This window comes from Vipera berus (assembly GCF_964194415.1).
Source record: "Vipera berus genome assembly, chromosome: 3".
Taxonomy (NCBI): Eukaryota; Metazoa; Chordata; class Lepidosauria; order Squamata; family Viperidae; genus Vipera; species Vipera berus.
In genome coordinates this window covers 194,458,258-194,485,901 of record NC_138204.1, presented here as the reverse complement: position 1 = coordinate 194,485,901, position 27,644 = coordinate 194,458,258, and the positions used below count along the sequence as shown (strand labels likewise).

Below are 27,644 nucleotides of genomic sequence, written 5' to 3'. Positions count from 1 at the left end.
ATCCAACCCTGGTAACTGAGCCTTAGGCTGTTAACGTTGCAAAAGAACTGGAAGGATTTTTAATTCAAGTTCACCCTCAAGCACAGACCCCAGAATAACATCTGGGGTGGCACATTGCTGAGCCAGACCCCACTTTACCAATATAATCTCCCAGCACTTGCCATTTTTGTTGATCCTAATTGACATGCGTTCAATGTAATTTAAGTGATTTTCTTCAGCAAAGTATCAGATTTTGCTACCATGAACTCGATCAACCTCTCAATAAATCTGGTCAGAATTCTGTCCATCACATTCAAAAACAAAAATTTCACGTTTACTTGTGCTTTTTTTCATCATTTCAGGTTAGGCCTCTTGAGTTTGGGAAGGACTGGACTGCAACCAGATCCTTACAGCATCCATTACCTTCAAGTAGCACAGCTATTAATATTTGGGAGGATGGGAGCTGCTGTTGAACTTATCTACATACCACCAATATGAAGAAAGATAACTCAGCAGCAATTTGTTTTTTTTAATCCAGCCTTTATTATTTTTATAAATAACTCGAGGCAGCAAGTATATGTAATGCTCATTCCTATTTTCCCCACAACAGCAACAACAGAAAAATGGATTGCCCAAAGTCACTCAGCTGGCTTCAATGTCTATGGGGAGCCCTGGAACTCAGTCTCCGGATTTCTAAACCAGCACGTTAGCCACTCGCAAACAGGCTCCCTTGTATGGTCGCATATCTGGATGCTCCCCATTCCTGAAATACACCGCAAACTCCACAGAGAAAGCAACTAAGCGAAGCCCTTTTTTTCAGACGAAAGACTTTCCTGCATGCAGCTACCAAGTGCAGTCTTCTTCTCCCCCCTCCGTCCCATCATGGAACTGCCCAGATAAGCCCTTCCTCTGGGTTTCACACAACAGACTTCAACACCATCGTCTCGGCGCGAAGATAGCGAAGAAGCAACCGCCTCTCCTCCCCTCCCCCCCTCCCTCCCTCCCCCACGCGGACTCCGAGCAGTCAAAGCTCCGCCCATCTCCGGAGGCTGCACGTACCCTCCCTAACGCCTCTTCTCTAGAAAGAAAGCAGCACTGCCCCCGCCTAGCCCTTCCTCCTCTTAAAGCTCTTACGTCTGACGTAAGCACGCCGATCCCACTCCCATCAGCCAATCTTTGCCGACTTTACAAGGATACTGCCGGTTCGCTAGTTAGCGAGGACTTTCTATTTGCTGTTGCTCAGGTGACGTCCCACCTTCCTCTCTGTTCCCGGCGCAGCGGAGGGAGGGAGGGAGGGAAGCGAGGGGCAGCTTGGAAGTTAAGATGGCGGCTCGTGTGAGAGCGGGGTGCTGACCGAACCTTTCCCTGCCGTTCTTGCGTCCCGCGCTGCCCGGTCCTTTCTCACTTCCCTCGTGCGGAGCGAAGGCTCCCGAGTGTGACCGCGACACGCTGAAGGAGACGCCAAGTTCCCCCTCGCCCGTCCTTCCTCCCGCCCCCCCTCCATTTCCTCCTTGTGCGCCTGGCCCCTGCCTGCCTCCCTCCAGGGAGGGGGAGCAAAACATGACATCGATCCACTTCGTGGTGCACCCGCTGCCGGGCACCGAGGACCAGCTCAATGACAGGTGAGGCGGGAGGGGACCCCGGTCAGTGCCCCCCCCCCGGGGGAGGAGGAGGAGGAGGAGAAGAAGAGGGAGGAGCCCCCCGTGCGTGAGGGGAGGAGCCCCGGTATTTGGGTAGCGAGCGCGGCGGGATGGAGTTGAAACGCCGGGAGGGGGCCTGGGAGAGGGAGCCCTTTTCCCCGCGGATTTTAACCCCGTCTCGTTTCGTCTCGCCCTCTGGAAGCGTTGAAAGTGAGGGCCGCGTGGATGGAGTAGCTGCCCGGTGCCGCCCTCCCGGGTACGTCGCTTCTTTACGGCGGCTGTTGAGCGAAAAGTTGCAGGGCCGGGCTTGCTGATTTGGGGCTGAATTCAGCACATCCAGTGGGTTGCGGTTTGGGATCCAAGCGGGAAACGCGGTCGACTAGTTTTGGTTTGGGGCAGGGGTAGGCAACCTTGGCTCTTTTATGACTCGTGGACTTCAACTCCCAGAATTCCTGAGCCAGCTATGCTGGCTCAGGAATTCTGGGAGTTGAAGTCTACGAGTCATAAAAGAGCCGAGGTTGCCGACCCCTGGTTTGGGGGGATCTGGAAAAGATGGGCTGGATTATAGGTCCTTCCAGATCCTCTCGGCAGTGCTTAAATGGGGCTCGGACAACTTCACATTTTGTATAGGTGTGATTGTGAGTACTCTCCTGTTGCCTTGGTTGTCGTGAACATATATGCATTTGCAGTCGGATCCCGTAGTGCTTTAGGATCATAATGGATCTTTTATTTCTTGCAGTGTTGCAGATAAGGATCAAAAATCTGTAGCGTCAGGATTTTCTTGACCTTGTTTAGAATGTTCTGGGATGTTTTTTGTCTCCGGTTTAATTTTTAATTTTCCATAATACAGTTTGCAAAGGGTTATATTTTGTATCATAATTTATAGTCAATCTCTGAATGTAATTCAAGTCTATGTTGGTATCATACAAATACATTTCTACACCTACTGATTTAGGATAGTATAAAAAAGGATACCTGCTATGAGTAACCTGAGATTATGACTGAAACAAATGACTGAAACAAAATGAAATGCTGAATGCTGAACGAGAAGCATAGATTAATGGGGGGGGATTGCATCTCATCCATACAGTATGATTGACCATAAACCAGAAAGAGGGTCTATAGTTTAATATGTCTTGATGGGTGTGGTTTCTTTTTGAATGACCTACTGACACATTTTGTACTGCAGTGCCATTTATTGAGAAGAAGGATGCTTCAGGGATTGGCTACAGCTTCAATATTATTTTGATTGGCATGTTGTTTCTAACATAGACTTGCTGAGTAGTAGAGATAAGAATTTGACAGTGTGAGACCTTTATGAAGCTATTTGATTCTAAAACTCTTCATACTTAAAAAGGACCCTTTGGGTTCTGTGAGAATTTCTGCATAGTTTTTCTTGATTGCCTTTCTAAGGTTCAATTTGTTTTCTAACAGGCTTTTTAATAAAATACAGAAAAATGTAAAGGTTTTTCTTCAGTATATTGTATATTATATCTTTGTAGCACATTCTCCATTTGAGATGAAGCCCGTCTTACAATAACTAATACAGTAGATAGGGAGGTAGAGAGAACCCATTCAAATACTAGTATTTCAAACATGGTGTCATTATTTTTTTTTCCATTTCTCCACATCTACAAATGTTTAAAAATAATTTAATTCTTAAGCAGATAATCTTCGCTTTTAAACCAAAGCAATTTTTGTATTTTGTCAGTAGGTAATAAGTAAATTACCTGTGATTTACATTGATGTAACTGACTAGATTGTATAAATGTAAAGAATATGTAATAAAAGTTACTTGCTATTGTAATATTAAAACTTTGTAAGATTGTTCTGTTTTTTCAGAGGTAATTGATAATGACATACAGCAGATGTAGTAAAATACATTGTCATGATGTCACAAGAAATGACAAGTGATACAACACTTCATGTATGGAGAGTATTCATTAGTATGGGATGCTTTGCAGCAATATCCTTGAGTTTTCTCTGATTTCTAATTCTAGCTATACTCTTAATAACTATTGACACTGCCTTAATTTGATGATACATGGAGCCCCAAATTAGTGGACTGCATTTTACTCTAAAATGTCATGTGAACTTGGTCTGGGTGATTTAGTTTATAGATCAGGGAATCATGAACCCAATAAATTGTAGAAACTATGATATGTGAACAAAACGTCTTGTGCTTGTTTGCAATATTCCATTGATATTTAGACACACTGGATTAAATCCAGATTAATTAAATTTAATTTCCACTGACATTAGTGAAAATCGAAGTCATATTTAGTGTTACATTGACTTTAATGAAATCTAATCTTGAGTTACTTTTACAAAACTTGAAATATAAAAATTTGAATGTCATAGACTTTTTTAAAAAAATACAACATATTAAATGAAAACAATATTTCCTGTCAATGGGCTTTAAGAATGGGAATTATAGGATTATAGAAAGGTTTTTTTTAGGTTTATGGAAAATGTATATTCTGAACATTAAAATACGTGTAACAAACAATCTAAAATATCAACTTTTTCTGTTTTGGTTTTCTGGTTTTTTATTTTTATATATAAAATTGGTTTTAAGATATACAGTATAGAAATGTTTAAAATAAACAAATAATGTCCATATTGAATGTTTATGTTACTATTTGCAATCTTTGCAGGATTGCTGCTGTAGTTCCCCTGAAATATATGGAGAATATATTATATTGTTATATGTCTTTTCCTCTCTCTTCAAAAAATAGATACATTGGTCCAGATTTAAATATAATTACCCCATTTACCTCAAGAAACTCTGAATTCAATATATAGACATAAATCACACTTTTAATAATAGTCATCTAACAAATATTATAACTTTGAAATTATCCAGTTTGACTGGTATGGCTCAGTTTATTATATCAGAATGTCCATTGTTTTTAAAATGTAATAAAAGTGCTGAAGATATAGTGAAAATCTTTTGTATAAAATTTTCTTCTGTGTCTATATTCTTAACTGATATTCATGTTTTTTAAGCAGTGTATGGATATGGCTTGAGAGTGTGCATTTAACTTGGCATAATGAGTAGATAAGTAAGTGAACGGGAATCACATTGACCTGGGAAATTTCTAGTCTTGTTTATTATATGATTAATCTTCAATCTTCATGTAGTTATCTTCGGAACTTTTATATTTTGCTGACATTTTTATTTCATTGTGACATCCAAAATTAAAAAACATAGACACATGGTTGAGTTAACACATAATGCTAAGTGATGATGTGGTTGGTTTATTTTATACCTTAGTGTGTTATGTGACCCTGCTCAGTATTTTAAAATAGGTCTTGTAGTATTGTATTATTGTTTTCAAAGCTTTATATATGACTATGATCCATTAATTTTCAATGGCCTTGTAGGCATTAAAATATACAATTTCTTTCCCCCAACTCAAAAATCAGGGAATCAGGATTTATTACTGCCCTCTGTATTACAGGCATCATTCTGTAATGCAATTCTCTATTTGGTAATAAAGGCTATACATTGTTATTTTGATGTATTTTGGAAAAGCATGGAATATTTCAGAAATGCAGTGAAAAAAGAATCTGGATTTCTACCCATGTGCAGGGTAGTTGGGAATTTTCTCCACAGACTAAATGTCATGAATATCCCTTCTGAATGGGAAGGAAATTAGAGCAAAATATTTAATATAGCATGACAAATTGTAAACTTGTATATAAGATATTTTGGTTAAAGCTGCGTATAACAACAACAGCAACAACAACAACAACAGAGTTGGAAGGGACCTTGGAGGTCATCTAGTCCAACCCCCTGCTCAGGCAGGCAAACTTACACCATTTCAGACAAATGGTTGTCCAGTCTCTTCTTAAAAACTTCCAATATTGGAGCATTCACAAATTCTGGAGGCAGGTTGTTCCATTGATTACTTGTTCTGTCAGGAAATTTCTCCTTAGTTAAAATAAAATAATAAAATAATTAGCTTTTGTAAGGAGTTTAATATGCATTATTGCTTAAAAATAGTGAATTCCTTAAAAAAATTATGAAGCGAGAAATCTTGGTTTCTTCTACTTGTCTTCTTAGGCTCTTAGGTGTGGCTAATATGAGTAAATGAAATTGTAATATTTTCCCCTAAATAGTGCTAATCCCATGATAACAGAAGGCAGGGTTGTTGTAGTTTCCTGACCCTCACCTTAGCTGTAGCCAGGATAACCATTGGTGGGGATTATGAGGGACATAATTGCTTACATTGCCCTAAAAGGTATTCTAAATAAAAACATAATTCCCATAAAAATAAAGAAAATGTAGCTGTTAAAGACAAGGATTTTAAAAAAAGATGTAACTCACATCTGACTTAGTAGTAAAACTGCTCAAAAACAAACAGCAAAAGTGGGTAATTAAAAGGTGTAAGAAAATAAAACTGGTTCTTGCACAGTGCTGAAAATAACCAGGTAAGCACCAAGTGGACTTTCTTAAAGGTGTTTCCAGTTGAAGCTACCCTGAATGGGTAACTTGCTGAACTTTGGAACAGATCTTGGGAATTGTTCAAGTTACCGGATTTATCAGGTTATTCATCAGCATGGCCTAAGTCAGTGATGGCGAACCTTTTAGAGACCGAGTGCTCAAACTGCAACCCACTTATGTGTTGTCGGGTGCCGGATGGGTGTGGCCAATTGTATGGGCATGGCGCATTGCATGGGCGTGGCTGCGGTGGTAATGGCAGACTGGGTGGGACTAAAAACTTCAATCATTTCTAACTTTGCGAGATCTTTTTTTTCCCCACAAGAAGTTGAAATTGATTGATTGAACCTTTTTTTTTTGGCACATGGCGGAGGCCTAAAGCGAAAAGGTTTTATAAAACCCAGCTGAAGGCCTAGGACTGGAGTGACACCGCCCGTGCCCACAGAGAAGGCTCTGCGTGCCATCTGTGGCACGCGTGCCATAGGTTTGCCACCACGGGCTTAAGTGCTTCTGGATTTGTGCTTAGCCTTCATACAGTAGGTTTCTAGAAGCTAGAGAAATTCTGAATCATTTTTGAAGCTCAGTACTGTTTCTCTTCTCCCCCCCATCCTTTTAAGTAGCTATGTGGTGATATTTGAATATTAAAAATAGGAGACTGTCTTGGTAACGTATTTATCATGTCAGAGTGTACTGGAAGCGAATAATAAAAGGAGCATTTCTGTTTGAATCTTCAGTACAGCAATAGACACACATATTTTGTTTCATCAAAGTCATATTCTTGTGAATTGGTTTTACTTATTTTAAGTCCAAGGAATTAAAATATCTTCAAAACAGGCATTTTCAAAACATATCCTTTTTTGTGACAAGTCTGAGTGGTTAAGTAATACTGAAAGAGTTACTTAACAGGAATCCTGAAATAATATTTTGTTCTGAGTAAATTTGCCCTAACATTTATATTTCTAATTTCTTTAGTCCTTTTTCTTTTAAAAACTATAGATGTTTATACAGGTAGCTCTCAGTTTATGACATCACTTATGACCGGAATTGCTATACATCGGTGATAGGTGTATGTTATACTCCAGGAGATGGTGTTAATTGATATCTTAGAGATAAATTTGGGAAAATGTGGTCAATGCTCAGAATGAATGCAATCTAGAGAAAAAAATTCTTGTAGTAAATGACATGATTGGTTGGGTGGAAAGAAGATAAGAGAGTCCGGAAAAGGGGATAGATCATTCACAAAGATTGGGAATTGTGGCTTGGAAAGTGTTTAGCAAAAGGTTTGTTTCTACTACATAGTTTAAGAATAAGTCAATTTACTTGTACTTAAGGCAAAAGAATCAGCATAACATCTAATAGCATGCTCCATATAATGTTAATGGTGAAATAATGACATTAGGGACGTGGTGGCTTAGTGGTTTAGGACACTGAGCTTGTCGATCAGATGGTCGGCAGTTTGGCGGGTCGAATCCTGAGTGCCGCGTAACAGTAAGTGCCTGTTACTCGTCCCAGCTTCTGCCCACCTAGCAGTTTGAAAGCACGTAAAAATGCAAGTAGAAAAATAGGGACCACTACGGTGGGAAGGTAACAGCATTCCGTGCGCCTTTGGCGTCTAGTCTAGTCCTTGGACAAGCGCTGGCTCTTCGGCTTTGAAACGGAGATGAGCACCGGCCCCTAGAGGTGGAAACGACTAGCACGCATGTGCGTGGGAACCTTTACCTTTACCTAATGAGACATTTGGTGAAGGATGCAAGAGGGATGATAGATTTTGTCTGGAATGGTATACTATATAGTAGGGGTCCCCAACCTGTGCGGTGCAGTCCACTACCGGGCCGTGGCCTGCTGACCACTAGGCCGCAGGCAGACTGGCCAGTGTGCGCACGTGTGCATACACACACCCCCAGTCACAATAGCGCTTCAGGGAGTGAAAACGGGACACCGCCGCACCCCGGGGCACAAAAATGGGACACTGCTGCATCTCAGGGCGTGAAAATGGGATTCTGCTGCGCCTCAGACTGTGAAAACAGGATGCTGCTGCACCTTGGGCAGTGAAAATGATGCCGCTGTGCCACGGGGCACAAAAATGGCACCACACTGGTGCAGGCTGGTGAGTATCACATGGGCGCTAGGACTGCCCCATTTGTATCACGTGCGTGCTCGTGGCCCCATTCACGCACCATGTAAAATGCTGCCCCCTTCCTTTCCCTCGGATCCGCCAACCGAGAAATGTTGATGACCTCTGCTATAGAGTCTTCTGTTTGAGCAGGGGTTTGGACTATAAGATCTCCACAGACCCTTCCAACTATGTTGTTCTGTATTTTGAAAGTGAGATGTACCATTTTTTGATAGCATCAAAATTGGCTCTTGGGTTGGAGAAAAGTTAGAACAAAGACTGAAAGTAGAAATATGGAAGAAAGAGGAAGAACAAATACTGAATGAAAGAGTTCATTTTCCATCAGAATAAATGGAAATGGAATGGAAAGGAAAATGGATAGGCAGTGAATATATGACCTTCTTCTTCATGCCCAGCCACCGTGGCTGAAGCAGAAAAGTGCCTGGCTCCCTTTGCTGTCTTCCTTTTCAGACCCAGCTTCAGTGGGGAATATTCTACATGTGGTCCCTGAGCCTTTTGTTAAGCAATGCTGCTTTCATAAAAGTTGTGCTAACTTCAGTACATCTTCGAAAGGGTGCTACAGCTTGCTGTGGAGAGCTTTGGAAAACTCTTGATGATGGCCTGTGATTTTCGGTTAACGACTGCAGTAGAGAGTGATGGAATTGTGGTTGCTTAAGTAAAGCAGTCACGTGATGTCTTGCTGTATAACCACACCACTTAGAGATTGAAATTCTGGTCTCAATTGTGGTCATCAGTTGAGGACTGCTTGTAAGGTTTCAGAAAGCACATAAAATGTGTTTTGATTAATATATGCTTACATTTGCTAAAATATGTATTGTTTCCTCTTACAGGTTAAGAGAAGTTTCAGAAAAGCTCAACAAGTACAACTTAAATAGGTGAGAAATCTTCACTGTTGCAATTCTGAATTTGTAAATTTGGTATCTTAAAGATCTTCCAACTTATTTTTCTACTCAGCTACCTAATTTGGGTGGGCACTGGGGGATGAAGGAGAAACAGGTGTGCGTACCCAAGTAGCTGTATGTTTGTGTTAAACTCTTCATTGGATTCTAGGCTGATTACAACTTGGAAAGCAAAGGTTTGCTTTGATTGGTTTCAGAAGATCTAAAAATGGACTGTCATAATATGATCTGTAGCCACTGTATCTCACAACCTTTTTCGTTCTGTATATGGATATATAGATATCTGTGATACATTGAATTCTGTTTTTTAAATGTAACAATTGGAAATAAATTTTGAGATAGCAATTCATGTCATATTACAAGCCACTTATCTTCTTTCATTTTTTAAAGCAAGAGGAGTGTCTTACTCATGGGATTTTTCTTTTTTCTTTTTCAGTCATCCTCCTTTGAATGTATTGGAACAGGCAACAATTAAACAGTGTGTAGTGGGACCAAATCATGCTGCATTTCTTCTTGAGGTAAATTGTACACATTAGGCTACAATTAAAATATTCTGGTTGTATAGTTAAATTTAGATGTCCTAGGTTAGACCAACTTAATAATTGCTAAAAATGTTAATAATGCAATTTAAGTATAATGTTTAATGGACAGTTTTTTTTTTCAATTTTAGGATGGTAGAGTTTGCAGAATTGGCTTTTTAGTTCAACCAGACAGATTAGAATTGGGTAAACCTGATAACAATGATGGGTAAGAGCTACTTTTGTTCTGATTTGTAACTAGTATCAAATACTTTAATCCACTTTGTTTTTAAATGTTACTCATTTGGATTGTTAACGGAATTGAAAATAAACCTAGGAAATGAGTGAAATTTTTTAAAAATATTTTTAAATGTACTTTTTTGATGATGTTTATAGATGCTAAAATTAGTTCTAACCTATTTGTATATAAATAATAAGAGATGAATCATAAATACTAAAAACAATTTAGATGTCCTACCCAACATTGACTGCTGAATTGAATAGTCTTAATAGAACTGAATTGGCATTATATTTTCATTTACGATGTTACCACTTGCCAGGATATGTTTTCTGGATCCACATTTTTATCTGACTTAATAGAGTTTTTAAAAGGATATAGGAGTATTATATTAATTCAAGTTTGGGTTTAAAAGCAGGGGTTTGAAATTTGATTGTATTAATTAACGCATAGTAATTCATTTGAACATATACACAATAGTTTCACCATGAGAGTTAATATTACTTTTGCAATAAAACAGTTTCTAATAAAAGAGCTGCATTGGCATGCTTTGCATGCTTTTCCTTTTCCCCTGTTAGATTGCCATATCCTTTAGCTAAGTTTGGAAGATTCCCCAAGGGTGTTGCTTAAGCTGGTGTGTTACCAGACTGAGTCCCTGAGAATTTAAACCTGGGATTCCAGGGCTTGTTTTTAACCCATTTGGGATTGTATTGTGACTGATCTACCATCTTTTACTTTCAGTTCAAAGTTGAGCAGTGGCTCAGGGGCAGGAAGGACATCCAGGCCAGGCAGGACTAGTGATTCCCCATGGTTTTTGTCTGGTTCTGAAACTCTGGGCAGATTGGCAGGCAACACCCTTGGGTAAGTTTTGATAGGATTGAGGCTGCAACCTGTTTGTATACTATACTTGGTTAACATCATCTCTATATGCATGAAGATCATTCGAATGCAGAGGTGGTTTAGGATATATTTTTTTAAAATGCCATTAAGCAAGTTTTTATATTTCATCAATTAAACTTAAATTTTGAAGAAATATTTAATCTACAGGTAATCCTTGACTTACATCCATTCCTTTAACCACCGTACAAAGTTATAACGATATGAAAACAGTGACTTACAATTGGTCCTTAAACGTATGAACATTGCAGGATCCCCATGGTCACATGATCAGAATTCCGGCTCTTGGCAACCAGCATGTATTTATGGGGATTTCAGAGTCCCAGGGTCATGTGATCACCATTTGCACCCTCCCTGCCAGCTTCAAAGACAAAGACAATGGGAGATAATGGATTTGTTTAACATCTGTGTTATTTGCTGCAGTAATTCACTTAACAACCGTGCTAAAAAAGCTTATAAAATGGAGCATGATTTATGTAACAGCCTTACTTAACAGCAGAAATTCTGCTCCCAATTATAGTCATAATTTGAGGACCATCTGTGCTTTAATCTTCAGACTAGATAATGCTATTACAGGTAGTTTAGATTTTCTTCTTCAATAGTGATAAGTATTTTAGGTGAATTTATATCCTGCATATTTTTCCATGCAAAACTACTGTTAAAAATACACTTAGAAAGCTTTTGGGGAGAAATATTTGAAGATACATGTTGTTTTGTGTTCTATTTCATTGTTGCTCTTTCTTGTTGAATAAAGCTAGCATGATTTATAAATGATCCATGATGGCATTTCTAGTTAACTATGAATTGTAACTGGAATCATTTGAAACACTTATTTTTAACTTCAGTTGTTGTGTTGCTCTAGAGAAGTTCACTCAGTTTTAAAGATAGTGGTTATGAACAGCTGCTAGAATAGATTTATCTTGCATGTGTTCTGCCAATAAAAACAATTTAAAATGAGTCTTGGCTAACATCAATGTTTTTTTTTACATTTTACTCATAAACATTTTAAAACAATCACTGATTTTCTAGAAGGAAAAGAATATTCCTGAGATAATGTGAGATTTCTTAATATCTTTGCCTAAAAAGATACTTAATGTGGTAACAGCATAAGCATATGTTATATATAAAGTAATTGTTTTTAAATTATTTGTAGATTGATATTCGGATTGTAAAAATCAGTGTCACATCTGCATGTGAAAGTTTAAGCATATTGTCCGATAGATGGATGATGAATTTTGTATAGTGTTGCTTTGAATAAATTATAGAACTGGTTGAAACAGGATATTCCCCACTAAAGGGAACCCATGATGCTCAGAGAAGATATAGGAGATAGAAAAGGAAAAAGATTCTATTCCAGTAGTAAATATTGTTCTGCAACCAGAATCATATGCAAAATGTACCTTTCTATTAACTATATTGGGGTGGTTAATAGTTTTGAAAAGTTAATATTTCTAAGTGCATAGCTTCCAATTTAGTAGGCTAGCTTCTAGAATATTGTCACACTATGCTTGGAATAGAAAATGGAACATTCCGGAATCCCCTGAAAAATATGTATTTTCAAGATCACCCAGCTCTAAAAAAGATCTGAGGGGCTTACAATTTAAAAGGACTATTGGTATTAATATATTTTGTTTCTGGCATGGTATGTTTTGTATAAGTCTTAACACAGACTGAAGTTTCAGAAGTGTTTCTAATCTTTTGCAGAATTAACACTAATTAACCGACAGTATCTCGTGGAACAGATCAGTTCAGATATATGATAACTTTAAAAATAATTCAGAAACATTGATCCTTTGTTTCTGATTTTTTCTCTCAGAAGTCGATGGAGCTCAGGTGTGGGAGGAAGTGGGGGAGGATCATCAGGTAGATCATCAGCTGGAGCTAGAGATTCACGAAGGCAAACACGAGTTATTCGAACTGGACGTGACAGAGGATCTGGTCTACTGGGTAGTCAACCACAACCGGTGATTCCAGCATCTGTTATCCCAGAAGAACTCATTTCACAGGTAAGAATCTCGCTTAGGATGAGTTTTTTAAAAAAAATTTCTATAACAAAGAGATTGGTTGTGTCAGTGAATAGATTTTAAACTTCTCCCATTATCTCTCTGTCTCTTTCTCTCTCTGTGTTTCTCTGTCTGTCTCTGTCTCTGTCTCTGTCTCTGTCTCTCTGTCTCTGTCTCTGTCTCTCTCTCTCTCTCTCTCTCTCTCTCTCTCTCTCACACACACACACACACACACACACAGACACACAGAGAGAGAGAGAGAGAGAGAGAGAGAGAGAGAGAAACAAACAGTTCAATCTCTTTTGCCTGCCTGCCATTTTCCTTTAGCTTGATAAGCAGCATATGCTTATCAGCTGTTCTCCCTCAGTCTGACATTTAATATTACTGGGTTTGTAAGTTCAAGAACTGATATCTAAGTATGAATTGAAATCAGTTTAGTTACTTGACAGACAACAAAACAGTACATTACCTGGAAGTCATTCTGTCTAAATAACTATGAGGTAAATTAAAACTGCAATAGATAATAATCTAAACTTAGATATCTGAACTTTAAACGTTTTTAAAGAACAAAATGTACACATTTGAAAAAAGGAAATTTCCATTGACAGAAATGGAAATGATTGAAAAATAGGCTAGTTGCTGAATATTTTTCAAGGAATGTCTACTAGTTTTACTTGACAATAACAGAATTTATCACTCAGGCTTTTGAAAATATCTTCTTACTGTATCTTACTGGATTCCCAGAAATCATTGCTATTGTAATCGTACACTATTGTCATAGAGAATATATGGCAAATCTTGTAGGACAAAGAGGTTTATCTCCAGGATTCAGAATGGGGCAAGCATTCACATGTTTCCCAACTACTTTTACCTCTGAGTCGGATGAATTATTTTTTAAATTTATGTTATTAACCATTATATATCCCCCATCTCACTGTATAAGTGACCCTGGGCTATTTACAGTAAAAGAGACCATAAAAACCATATATAACATACCAAGTTAAAAAGATGGAGAGACCATCCTTAAGGTCACAGGAATCCTATATGTGCATACCACTCTTGGATCCACATTTCAGTTGGCAGAACCTGGACTTAACCTTCTTCTGGAAAGTCAATAGAGTGGTGGTAGTGGTGGGCAGCCTCACATCTAATGATAAGATGTTCCAAGGGCAGGGACATGGCAGAGAAGGCTCCCCTCCAGTCAGGAAGGGCATGTTGCCAGTCGACCCTGCCAGTCGAAATTCTGATTCAACGGGCTCAGTAACATGCCCTTCTTGATGAACCAGGTAGGACATGTCAAACACAAGGCCCGGGGGCCAGATCCGGCCCGCGAAGTGGTTTTATGTGGCCCACGAAGCCATCCTGGAAACAGTGAGGGAATGGCCCCCACTGCCTTGGCCCTGGCCCAGAGACCCTCCTTCTGCCAGAGACTCTCAGTTCTGTCCCACTCCTGCCCAGGCCCCCATAGGCACCCTTGATGCGAATGATGTAGAGCTGGCCATGCCCACCCAGTAGGCCATACACACTCTAGCCACGCCCACCCAGTAGGCCACACCCACCCAGTCCATACCCACCCAGCCCCCTGAGGGCAACTGCAATGCTGATGCGGCCCTCAATGAAATTGAGTTTGACACCCCTGGATTAGGTGCTTAGGTATGAAAAAGAGGCAGGGTTTATGGTAGGTAACAGTTTTGAGCTAACTTTCAACATTTGATAAAGTTAATTGGCCCAAAAGGAAAATGTTTTCTTGAAATTTTGGTGTATTCCTGCTGTTGGAGATGATGTAGAGGTAATCTAACAATATTGCCTTATTGTTGTCAGTTCCTTGGATAGGAATCCTCAGCTCACATAATTGTCTATTTTGACTCCTCTTAATGAACTGGAACTTTATCTTTCCAAAAGCTGGTTGATTTTCAGCAGTCAGCATCCTTAACTTGCCGTTGTAATTCCTCTTGAGAAGAATAGTTGCCATAAAAATGAACTAATGGAAAAGTTGGCAATATTTTTATAAAATATATTATAAAATATATAAAATATTTTATAAAATAAAATACAGTAGAGAGTAGAAAAATAAATAGAAGTTGAATTGCAAATGATAATAGAAAAGGCAATTATAATTTTAATGCTATGTGTTTAAGATTAAAAGCTTAGATAGCTTTGTAAGGAATACTTTATTTCTTTTTAATGCTACTTTATGTAGTGTGTAGGTCTATATCTGCTCCCATTCTCTGACCACTTTATCTCTTTGTTTGCTGTATGCTTACAAGTTAATGATTTCTAGTTTTGATATGTAGATTTCATCCTATTGTCTTTTAGTGCAACTAAATATTTTCTGTTACTTTGATGCCTTTATTAAAATAAAAATTATTTTATTTGTTCCTCTAATATTGGGTTTATACTATCACCATACATTCCAAACTTGCTTGTTGGCAACTCAAATAAAACTGAAAGTTAAGTATGAGATTAAAAAAAAACCAACTGCAGCATTCCCTAGAATTAGACCAAGGAAGAGTGATTTTTTCCCCCCTGATGACTTGTCCAGATTCTATATGAAAAGGAGTAGGGGAATCTTCTCATCTGAATCTTCTCCATATCCATTCTGCTAGCAGCATAACTACGTGGTTGGGTAGAACTCATTCCTTTGGAGAATAACCACAACCAGCCATGTTGGAATTTAAATAGAGGGGGCAGGGACGGGTGGAACTCTCAGGAAGGGATCCGGCAGATTTAAGATCGTCTTTGCCACAGTTCACTTGCATTTTCTGCTGCACAATTTTAATTGCACTAACAACTTCTATCTACTTTTTAACCTATTTGTAGTAATCAGTTTAATTTCTCAGGAATGTTTTATTTTTGTAAATCAGAATTGTCTTTAGAATCATTATTCAGTTTAATGTGTGCATGCCTTCTGTTTTGCATAGGCACAAGTTGTTTTACAAGGAAAATCTAGAAGTGTAATTATCAGAGAACTTCAACGGACAAATCTTGATGTTAATCTTGCGGTGAACAACTTGTTGAGTCGTGATGATGAGGATGGTGATGATGGTGACGATACAGCAAGTGAATCCTACCTTCCTGGAGGTTTGTGTGGGAAATGTTTTCTTATTCCTTAAAAAAAATCATTTTAAGCTCTTACAGAGTTCAGTAGGTATTCATTCTGCAATATTTATAAATAATTAACATTCTCTTCTAAAAAAGTATTGGTGTTTTGGAAGAAAGAAAAAAAGAATAGGTAAGGCAAAATCAGGCCAGGTTTTTACTATTGGAGTGAATATGTAAAATATGAGGGTTGAAACCTTAGGAATCCTGTAGTCCCAACATACTGCCTAGTGCAGGAAGATGCCACACTGAATCATGAAACGTAAGGGACTCTGGAGGTCATCTGTATTATTGTTCAGTTTTCTGATTTGAAGTTCTGTATTATAAGAATGTACATATTTTGGGCATCTTAATTGATCCACTTACAGTATCCGTTGAAAGCTTTCTGTTAAACAATTCATACTTGAAACAAGTTTCTGATGTTTAAAAATAAAAGTCAAAGAGGGAGCCTGAGTAACCTGGTTCAGAAACATGTAACTATTGCAGAAAATAATGTTTGGGAGTCAGGCAGCATTGAGATGTAGTAAATAAACCCACAATTAGTGTTTTTTTGTGTGCCACAGATGATGTATGACTTAGAAATAAATAATTTAACAAGGCACACTGCATGCAAGAATGGATCTTTATATCCTGTTTATTTCTTCACAATTACTTTCTAAAGCAGACCCCTATTAAAATAGAAATTGTTGAAGAAAAAAAGATTATACTAAAAGAAGAAGCTGGAAGGCATTTGTATATTACTTAATGTTAATATTTTTAGAATAAATCTATTGCAGTTTAAATACTGTGTTTTTGGAAACACAGTGGAATAACAATGGGGAAGAAGTTAATGTGATTATAATTAGACAAAGGCTTATTTTCTGTGGTGAAATATTTAGCCACGTGAGGCTTGCTTTCAGATTCCCATTGATTAAATAAAATAAAAAATGCACACCTAAATGTACGAATTGCCATGTGAGGTTTAGAATGTTGCTATTCTACTACTGATTCTATTAAGTAGTGGTTTTCCAGTTGATTAATATATTACTTTTTGATCAGTCATTATGCAGGTAGTCCTTAACTTACAGCTGTTTACTGTAAGTAAGTTACAGCAGCACTGAAAAACGTAACTTATGACTGCTTTTCACACTTGTAACCTTTGCAGCATTCCCACGGACACGTGATCAAAATTCAAACGCTTGGCAACTGACTCATATTTATGATGGTTGCTGTGTCCTGGGGTCATGATCATCTTTTGCATCCGTCTGACAAGCAAAGTCGGTGGGGAAGCCAGATTCACTTAATAACCGTGTTACTAATTTAAGAACTGCAGTGATTCACTTAACAACTGTGTCAAGAAAAGTTGTAAAATGGAATAAAATTCATTTAACAACTGTCTTGCTTAGCAACAGAAATTTTGGGCTCAATTGTGGTCGTAAGTCAAGGACTACCTGTCATTCATTTCTTATGTTTCCAACTTTACGTTTGTTGAAATTCCCCTTTTCTTAGTTTATTAAAATCATAATAAGGAATTTAGCTTCCAGATTTATTTATTTATCACTCCAGGTAGCATATAGGATTAAAAAATCAACAATATAAAACCCCGAGAACCCTCCTCCCCATGGTGGTGACAAACACAATCATACAATCATCAATTCATTCTAGAGATGACTTATTGGTGCTGCTAATAATCTGTATTTTAAGACTAGTTAATTTGATTTGTGTGGTATCTTGCAGTTCGGCAAGTTGAATGGTAGAACAGATCTTAATTTAAGTCAGTTTATTGTTTCTCATGCTAGACATAATGCCTTGGTTGCACATAATTTATTTATGGAATTTTGTATAATGCTGGTTTTAAAAAGGAAGTATTAAAAAGCACTTCATAGTTTATATTTCTTTTTCAGTCTATTGTTCATTTTAATAAAAAAATCAAAGTGATTTACAATGTCACCTCACATATTCTTCTAAGCTGGGGTAGGCAACTATGGCCCCTTTATGACTTGTGGACTTCAAATCCCATAATTCCTGAGCCAATCATGCTGGCTCGGGAATCATGGGAGTTGAAGTCCACAGGTGGTAAAAGGGCCATAGTTGCTCACTCCTGTTCTAAGCTATAAGTGTGTAAAATTAGAAGATTGGAATAAAAATCTTTATAGAAATAAATATAGCTGCCGTAATGATAAACACTTCCTTGAGTACATGCTGATAACATCTGGAAAGATGTGGGGAAAGAATTATCTGTTAGTGATGACATTCTGGTTTTGGGAGAAGCCAGAGAATGAAGCTATTAACAAACTAATATCAGCCCATATTTTCTTTCTGTAATTTCTTCTTTGTAGATGAAAACATACATTTACATATCTCACTAAACTTGGCTAAGCAAGTCACAGAAATATTTTGGAGATGCTCATAGATGTATCTGCGGCTAAGTCAGCCTAACTGACAAGATGCTGTCAGTGAAAATGATGATGATTAAATTTATACCCTACCTTTCCGTTTAATATATGATACCTTATAGTATAAAACAAAATACGAAATTTAAAATGGAGCATTACAATCAGTATAATGAGAATGAGAAATTAAAATAACTTTTATAGTTAAGAGCTTTCCTGCTATAAGAGAATTGCCAAAGCTTTTGTCAATCTCAGGAAATATTTATGTGAAAAAAATATAAAGCTATATGAAATAAATTGCTCTTGTAAAAGCAAATGTTAAAAGCCTTGCTGGTTGACTGCTAAGGTTTTCCTGGTTCTTATAAGCATTTCCACAATTCTGCTTGATGGTTATGCCAGGTTGTAATTTTGTTTGGCTTATACAAAACTTTTGAATTCTGATTGCAGTATTCAGTAGCAAATGTGTATAGCATTTGTATAGGCAGAGGTAATTTAAGAAAAAACTTTGGAGTAGCTATTTTATTATCATTTAAAAATGCTTTTAAATTGTAAGGCAGTAGTTATTTCACTGTTGAATGCTTGTGTTTGACCCCCTCTCATGGGTCAAATTAATGGGCAATTTAAGTCTAATCTATCATTAGTCTTATATAGTATTATAATTCTGTTCCTGCTGAATTGACCAATTTTCCAGAACATTTTATATTTACAGTCAATATTACAGTAGCTCTATTTGGTTCCAATATGGCTTTCAAAATCATATCACTAACAATAATGGAGAGGTATTAATATGATTTTCATTTGAATAGTATATGTTAAATAATGCATAAGGCAGAGGTAATAGGCTTATCTACAGAACTTTTTTCTTTAGTTTTCTCTAAGTAGAATTCAGAAGAGATACCTCTCAGATAGGTCACTAGGAAATATTCATTTTCAGTTTGTTTTATTAGATTTAGAATAGCTCCTAGTTACAGATCTGGAAGAGAAAATTACTTGTCTGAGTTCCTTTGTCAGTGACACTCTCCTTCAATCTGAATGTAATAAAAACAACCCTTTTTGAAATCTTAAAAACACAGGGGTAGCTGAGCAGCTATGCTATCATACAGTTCTGTACATTGTAATTTTTTTTAATGGTAATGCCATATATAAATGAGGAATGAATGAACACACACACACACACACACACACACACACACACACACAGACGGAAATCATTTTGGAAGAAGAAAAATGGAGGGCAACAGTTATCCAGAGAATTCCAAGTAAAAGTATGAACTCATTCTAAGTTAGTTTATTGCATATTTCCTTCTTAACAGTGTCTTGGATTTCTGAACATGGACAGAATTTATTGTAAAAAAAGAAATCTTGGTCTCATTTTGATGTTGAAAGGAAGACTAATAATGTCTCACATTTTCATAGTGGTTGAGATCAGGGAAAACTAACCTTTTAAAGATTATTGTTGTTTTTTCCAATAGGACAATATTTTCATTTTTTGAGTTGTGAGAAAATTTAACAAAATTAATTAAGATTTTTTTTTAAAAAATAAAGAGATCAGAACACACCATCTCCTTCAGCAAGAACCTAGATTAACATCAAACAAACAAGCAGAAAGCAATATCCTGGTCAAGGAATTACCAAGGAGAAAACCATACCTCCACCAACATTGCTAGGAGTAACAACAACAACAACAACAACGATAACAATATAGCTGGAAAGGACCTTGGAGATCTTCTAGTCCAGAGGTCCCCAAACCTTTTGGGCACCAGGGACCAATTATGTGGAGAGAGGTTTTTCCATGGACCGGAGGGGATGTGGTTTTGTGTACTGCCTGCATCCCGCAGATGGGGTTCTGCTTGTTTGTGTGGCCCAGTTGCTGGCATGCTGCAGCCCGGTACTGGTCCACGGACCAGGGATTGAGGACCCCTGTTCTAGTCTAATCTCATGCTCAGGCAGGAAACCCTATACCATTTCAGACAAGTGGTTGTCCTGTCTCTGCTTAAAAAGTTCCAGTTTTGGAGCATTCACAACTTCTGGAGGCACGTTGTTCCACTGATTAATTGTTCTAACTGTCAGGAAATTTCTCCTTAGTTATAGGTTGCTTCTCTCCTTGATTGATTTCCATCCATTGCTTCTTGTCCTGCCTTCAGGTGTTCTGGAGAATAGCTTGACTCCCTCTTCTTTGTGGCAGCCCCTGAGATATTGGAACACTGCTATCATGTGCCCCCTCGTCCTCTTCATTAAACAAGACATACCCAATTCCAGCAACCGTTCTTTATATGTTTTAGCCTCCAGTCCTCTGATCATCTTTGTTGCTCTTTTCTGTATTCTTTCTAGAGAGTCTCAACATCTTATATACTGTACAGGTGAAACTCGAAAAATTAGAATATCATGCAAAAGTTCATTTATTTCAGTAATGCAACTTAAAAGGGGAAACTAATATATGAGATAGACTCATTACATGCAAAGCAAGATAGTTCAAGCCATGATTTGTCATAATTGTGATGATTATGGCGTACAGCTCATGAAAACCCCAAATCCACAATCTCAGATAATTAGAATATTACATGCAATCAATAAAACAAGGAGTGTACATAGAACAGTATCGGACCTCTGAAAAGTATAAGCATGCATATGTACTCAGTACTTGGTTTGGGCCCCTTTTGCAGCAATTACTGCCTCAATGCGGTGTGGCATGGAAACTATCAGCCTGTGGCACTGCTGAGGTGTAATGGAAGACCAGGATGCTTCAGTAGCGGCCTTCAGCTCTTCTGCATTGTTCGGTCTCATGTCTCTCATCTTTCTCTTGGCAATGCCCCATAGATTATGGGGTTCAGGTCAGGCGAGTTTGCTGGCCAATCAAGCACAGTAATCCCACAGTCATTGAACCAGGTTTTGGTGCTTTTGGCAGTGTGGGCAGGTGCCAAGTCCTGCTGGAAAATGAAGTCAGCATCCCCATACAGATCGTCTGCGGAAGGAAGCATGAAGTGCTCCAAAATCTGGTAGACGGCTGCGTTGACCCTGGATTTAATGAAGCACAGTGGACCAACACCAGCAGATGACATGGCTCCCCAAATCAACACAGACTGGAAACTTCACACTGGACTTCAAGCATCTTGCAGTGTGTGCCTCTCCATTCTTCCTCCAGGCTCTGGGTCCTTGGTTTCCAAATGAGATGCAAAAGTTGCTCTCATCAGAAAAGAGGACTTTGGACCACTGAGCAACAGACCAGGTCTGTTTTTCTTTAGCCCAGGTAAGACGCTTCTGACGTTGTTTGTTGTTCAGAAGCGGCTTGACAAGAGGAATACGACATTTGAAGCCCATGTCCAGGATCCGTCTGTGTGTGGTGGCTCTTGATGCACTGACTCCAGCCTTAGGCCACTCCTTGTGGAAGTCCCCAACACTTTTGAATGGCCTTTTCCTGACAATCCTCTCCAGGCTGTGGTCATCCCTGCTGCTTGTGCACCTTTTTCTTCCACACTTTTCCCTTCCACATAACTTTCTATTAATGTGCTTTGATACAGCACTTTGGGAACATCCAACTTCTTTTGCAATTACGTTTTGAGGCTTTCCCTCCTTATGGAGGGTGTCAATGATGGTTTTCTGCACAACTGTCAGGTCAGCAGTTTTCCCCATGATTGTGATTCCTACTGAACCAGACTGAGAGACCATTTAAAGGCTCAGGAACCCTTTGCAGGTGTTATGGCTTAATTAGCTGATTAGAGTGGGACACTTTGAGCCTAGAATATTGCACCTTTTCACAATATTCTAATTTTCTGAGATTGTGGATTTGGGGTTTTCATGAGCTGTACGCCATAATCATCACAATTATGACAAATCACGGCTTGAACTATCTTGCTTTTCATGTAATGAGTCTATCTCATATATTAGTTTCCCCTTTTAAGTTGCATTACTGAAATAAATGAACTTTTCCACGATATTCTAATTTTTCGAGTTTCACCTGTATATAAACAGTAGGGAGCAATCCCCATACTCACTAGCACTGAAGATGTTGCCTAGTCAGGAAATGAAATTTCTACAAATAATCAAGATCAGAGAACACCAAGGATTCCACAGCTACATATTTCTCTTCTATTGAAATGAGAAAATGATCTGGCAGCTGAAACTGCATTCTTAACAATCTTGTATTTGAATGGTAGATCTATATTTATAATGTGAAAAAGCTTAAAAATTGGATGAATGTAAAGAAAGAATACAGTATATGACTTATTCAGGTTCTTGGTGAGGATCCAGTTTGCCAGCTGTTCAAGGGAACTGTATAAAAATACATTTTTTAAAAAATTGTATAAGACTATAGCATCATAATTAGTTCTCAACATAAATTTGTACAACATATTTATAGAGTGAAATGTCTTGCCCAGATATGTAAGATTACAAAGGAAAGCAGTAAAAGGTTGAGTTTATTTGTTAAATTGTAATAAACCTGTTTAGATTACAGTGAATTAATATATATTATATGAATGATATAGTTTTCGATCAAAGTGAATAATATGAATTCCATTTGCTTATTTAAAAAACTTATATGCTACCAATTTCTTATTAGCTCTGGGCACAAACAGACAGTAAATACATACATTGCAACGATATTAAAAACATTAATATAGAGAGATGTCTAAGTACATTTTAAAAATCACCCTAAAATGTAATAATGTGACAGAATACCTAACAAATAGAGGAGGCAGCACGATGGTTAAGGGAGGAAACAAGGCCATTAGAGAAATGTTTATTGAATTCAGGGGAATGGGGAAGTATGAGAAAGAGACTAGTAGTAACTTTGCTTAATTACACTATGTATAAATTGTGTGAGAGAATCACTTTGTTTAGTTTTCAAATTTCTTTTATATTAGCCTACTAGCATTACATTTTTTTCAGAAATCCACATGCAACTTGTTTCCTGAACTTGTCAGTCTTGTGGAGCATGACATGACCAAAGAATGCACACATGACCCTGGGGTAATAGGCATTCTAAGTTATGTACCCCAAAGCAATTACTAAATAGTAAAGCAGTTTCAGTGGAATGTGGAATCATAAATAGGTAACCTTTAGCATATTTGATTCTATATTCCAGGCTAGCTGAAATTTTTGCAGCACCCCAAAAATTCTAGAATGTACTATTATCCTGCTTTAAGCTTATCATCCTGCAAATAACCAAAACTAGGTTTGCTTCTTCAAGATTTATCAGCTGAAATTAATGAAAAACCTAATTGCCACAATTGTTAAATGGCTGTCCAGCATCAGTGCTGGATTTAAAAGCACCCTACAGTATCAATGTTACACCATCTTGTTACCACCTTATTCTGTTGTACTATATCCAGTACTATATCCATCCTGGAGACCCACAACAGCTCTGAAGATATTTAGTACTCAGTTCATAAGAAAGTAGAATTATACATTATAATTATAACTCATAAATATTATTAACAATATTGAGAGCAGGCAACTTGTTGACATTTTGTGGGTTGCCTTTCGGTATGCATGTAAAAGTAAAAGGTCCAACTCACATTTGATTCCTGGTGACTGCATGGAAATGACCATATAAATTGTCTTGGCAACAATGCAAAATGGTTTGTTATTGCTGCCTTGTAGGATTTTTCTGCCCCAACCTCTTAGTCTAGCTTATAACTTGATATTTCCTGAATGCTCATTCATTCAGCAAATTAAATCTGATCCTGCTTAGCAGTTAAGATGATAGTTACTGTAATGCTGCAATATTTTGCTTTGCAGTTTCAAAATGGATAAATCAGACTCAGAGCATGAATGTATATGAAAACTAATAGCTGTGAAATACAATGCTCTTAAGTTGATTCACTGAGCATTTTAAATAGTTACTTGAAAGCAAGAACTAATGCTTCTTTAGAGGGTCAGTCTGAAGGGGGATTGATTATTATTCAGTACTCAGATTTTCTCAGACCAGAAGTTTAAATTAGGAAGAAAGGAACTAAGGTGCTGGAAATTATCCCATTTTTTCCCCATTTAGTTTATATGTGGGGAAAAAATTTGAATCAAATGCTAATGGTTGGAACTTCTTCTTTTGTGAAACTTCACACACCTCTAGCCTGTTTTAAAAAGTAACTGATTCTTTCATTAATAAGATGTGTAAAAGTAGCTAAGATGCATTTAAAAGCAAATCTTCCCACTCTTAGTTTTTAATTGTAGTTTGTAATTCAGAAACGTAATACATTTCTTATAGGATACCATAGGTGGAGAAGTGGAAAGTTATTGAGGTACTGCTCCATTGTAGTGTAATTCTTGGATGGACGCTGAAAGGATTGCATAAACCAGGGTTTTCTTAAAATAGGGCAATAGGACATGGATTCTGGGAAGAAATAACAGTAATGATGGACATGGGAAAATAGGGGATATAAATATTTATATTGTATATTGATCTGTAAAAATCAAGGTCAGGTTATTTGAATTGAATTATGATCTCACTAGGATTATTTGTAGCAGGAATCAGACAGATAGTACTTGATAGCTAAGAATTCAGTTATGTTAGAAAAGAAATGGGAAATAAAAGAATTGTACATGACATCATAGTGAGGTCATGGAATTAAAGCGACAGGTTTAATTAAGGATTAAATAGTGTCTGTTGTAGCTGGATTACATGCAGCACGTTGTTGGTTAGGAGTCTATTAAAATGCAAGGTGTTGAATTTATAAAGCTGAGATTTACTGGATAAACTTAACTGTATCTGCTGACAGTTTAGGCAGCATTTCTTATTCTGCTGGAAATTAAATTTAATAGAAAGTGATAGAAAAAAGCCAATACCAGAAGAGCATTTGTTTGTGCTATTAACAGCTGAGATTTTATGCCAAGATTGTGATTCAAAAGTGAGGCACTCTCCTGCCCTATCAACAGTTCAGTTAATTTGATACCATAAATGTAGTCTCATAAAATATTTTCTTCAGGAGATACGTGTATGTTTTTTTTGCATAGTTAAACTCCATTAAAATGACATTTTTCAGTTTAGGTAACAATTGTCTTAGTTTCAGATAAAATTAGAGGTTCTTTCTTTTTTCTTTTCTTTTGAAGGAAGCATTTTCACATGCTGTTTTGTGGAACGATTTAGTTTCTTTTTATATTGCTTAACTGTTCATAGCTTTGTCTAACATTTGAGTTCTTAGGATGAGATTAGACTTAATGGCTTGAAACAGCAAGCAGGCAGTTGATATACAGTAGATAACATTGGATTAGCATTCTAGGATATTTTGCTTGATTGAAATGTGAGCAGTAGGCAAAATATTTATATGTTAGGGAATTGGAAGAAAAGTTCAGTTTTGTTAGTGGATTTGTGTTGTTTGGTGATGGTCTTTCTAGATTATTTTCAAGTAGCTGATAATTTACCTCAGATCCTTGTCTCCTCTTATAGAGGATCTTATGTCTCTTCTGGATGCTGACATACATTCTGCTCACCCAAGTGTCATTATTGATGCTGATGCTATGTTTTCAGAAGATATTAGTTACTTTGGTTATCCATCCTTTCGGCGCTCATCACTTTCCAGGCTAAGCTCGTCCCGAGGTAATTTTGCACCTTTTTTTCTTTGTAAATAAGTAGTATTGCTGTGCAGTACTAGATATAGCACATGCTGCTGATTTCTGTCTTAGATTTGTGTGTGCAATTTCTATTCTAAATATAGACAATTAAAAACTTTCTGCTAAGTTGTAACATTTCAAAAAATATTCTAGTAAGTTACAGAATAATTACTAGTAGTATGTTTGAAATGTCTTGACAGCTGAAATGTGCATGAGGCTTTTAAAATTGTCTGCCCGAAGCCAGTGTTTTTTTAAAAAAAGATTTATGAAGATTGATCTAAAAACTTATTCTCTTCTGAAACATCCCAGAAGAGAGTTTGTTTACTTTAGAATAAGTTAAAATTGGTTGGTACATAGGGAATTTTCAGCCTTCTCTGATATGGATGCATAATTTTATAGCAAGTGTAGAAATCCTACCTGTGTTCAGATAGGTAGCAGTGAAAGTTCCTTCACAGCCCATAATGTATCATTTAGTTAATAATTCCTTTGCAAAATATGTCAGTGACACTTTAAAATATATTTAATCAGCTTTAAGCCTAGTCATTACTTTTTTTTGCATTTAGATTTAGAAATAGCAGCTAAAGAATATTTTGTATAAAAACAATTATAAGTAAGATTTGAAAATGTATGAAATCCAACACTGGATCTGGATCTTTCTTCAAAAAAACTAGTACTTTGTCCAGAGCATTTTATCAGTTGTTAATCCAACTACTGCTAACAAATTCTTCTTGAATTTCACTCTACTCATTTAATATTTCTCTTAGTATTCAGATACAGAATTCACTATTCTTAGTGCAGTATGTAAGTTAGTTAAAAGATTTTATTATACTTGCTATACATTGTGAATATAAAGTGATTTTCCAAATTATCATATATGGCTTCATTGTGCTATTTATGAAGCTTCTAAAATGGTAGACATCTTGAAGTCTGTTTACTTTGTTTTGAATTAATTCCCATGAAATCTAGCCAGTAGGGCTAATAGTAAAAAATTATGAAAATCACAATTGAAGGGGAATGGGTTGCTTACTCATGCTAGTGGAGATTAAAACCAAAGGCCTTATCTATCTATATGAAACTATGCATAGGTCTTGAGGACAAGCTTAGAATTATATACATGCCACTACCTCTTAATGTACATACTCCTAACCCCCCTCGTTATAGTCTCATTAGAAGTCAACTAAACTATGAGGTCTGAATAGGAGGAAAAATAAAAAATTGACAAAACATTGGTTTTAGAGGAGTTATCAGAAAGCTAGATGGATATTCATTTTTAAACTAATGGTTGAAGGAAGTGGAGAATAAGATGACAGTGACAGAAGACCAAGTAAAGAAAGCAAAAGAAAGCATGCTTGTTTTGATTAAGAATGTTATTAAATGAAGAATAATATAGTTTAAATGCATTATTCATCCTCTGATTTATATATATATATGTAGTCTTGGATATTTAGTTTGATTACCTGACTTAACATTTTAATTGTATGAGACAACTGGCGTACTGGCTTTAGACAATTTGTAGGCCAATTGAAGGGAAAGCATTTTGGTAAGGAACATTTTCCTTAAAAAAATCTTTCTAGAACTTTTCTGACTTAAAAATTTTCTTTTAAACAACTTTACTCTTAAACTTAAAAATAAATTACATCAAGTGCTAGATACTTTGTTTGAGGGGTTGGACTAGCAAATTTACAACACTGTAAGGTTGTGTGTTAACCTTTTCAAGTGGTGATGGGGGAACTGCTGAGACTCTCTAATAAACACTCCTTTTTTGCTAGATTAAAAGTCTCTTCAAATCCTTGTTAATTGAAACTAGGTTTTGTTTTGTTTATACCGTTTGATACATCACCCATAATATACTCTTTGCATATGGTACTAC

At 37.0% G+C, this 27,644-nt stretch overlaps 1 protein-coding gene across 3 annotated transcripts in view; it reads left to right on the top strand.

The window, feature by feature from the left end:
• The first annotated feature begins 1,112 nt into the window (after positions 1 to 1,112).
• Positions 1,113 to 27,644, top strand: part of UBR5 (ubiquitin protein ligase E3 component n-recognin 5) — an 86,122-nt gene continuing 59,590 nt past the window's right edge. For all 3 annotated transcript variants that reach the window (XM_081325002.1, XM_081325003.1, XM_081325001.1), the window contains exons 1-8: positions 1,113 to 1,601; positions 9,031 to 9,075; positions 9,536 to 9,617; positions 9,770 to 9,846; positions 10,597 to 10,716; positions 12,569 to 12,758; positions 15,677 to 15,836; positions 25,611 to 25,760. In XM_081325002.1, the coding sequence (XP_081181128.1) occupies positions 1,540 to 1,601; positions 9,031 to 9,075; positions 9,536 to 9,617; positions 9,770 to 9,846; positions 10,597 to 10,716; positions 12,569 to 12,758; positions 15,677 to 15,836; positions 25,611 to 25,760 (886 nt within the window). In that variant the 5' untranslated portion in view covers positions 1,113 to 1,539. The remainder of the gene's footprint in view (positions 1,602 to 9,030; positions 9,076 to 9,535; positions 9,618 to 9,769; positions 9,847 to 10,596; positions 10,717 to 12,568; positions 12,759 to 15,676; positions 15,837 to 25,610; positions 25,761 to 27,644) is intronic.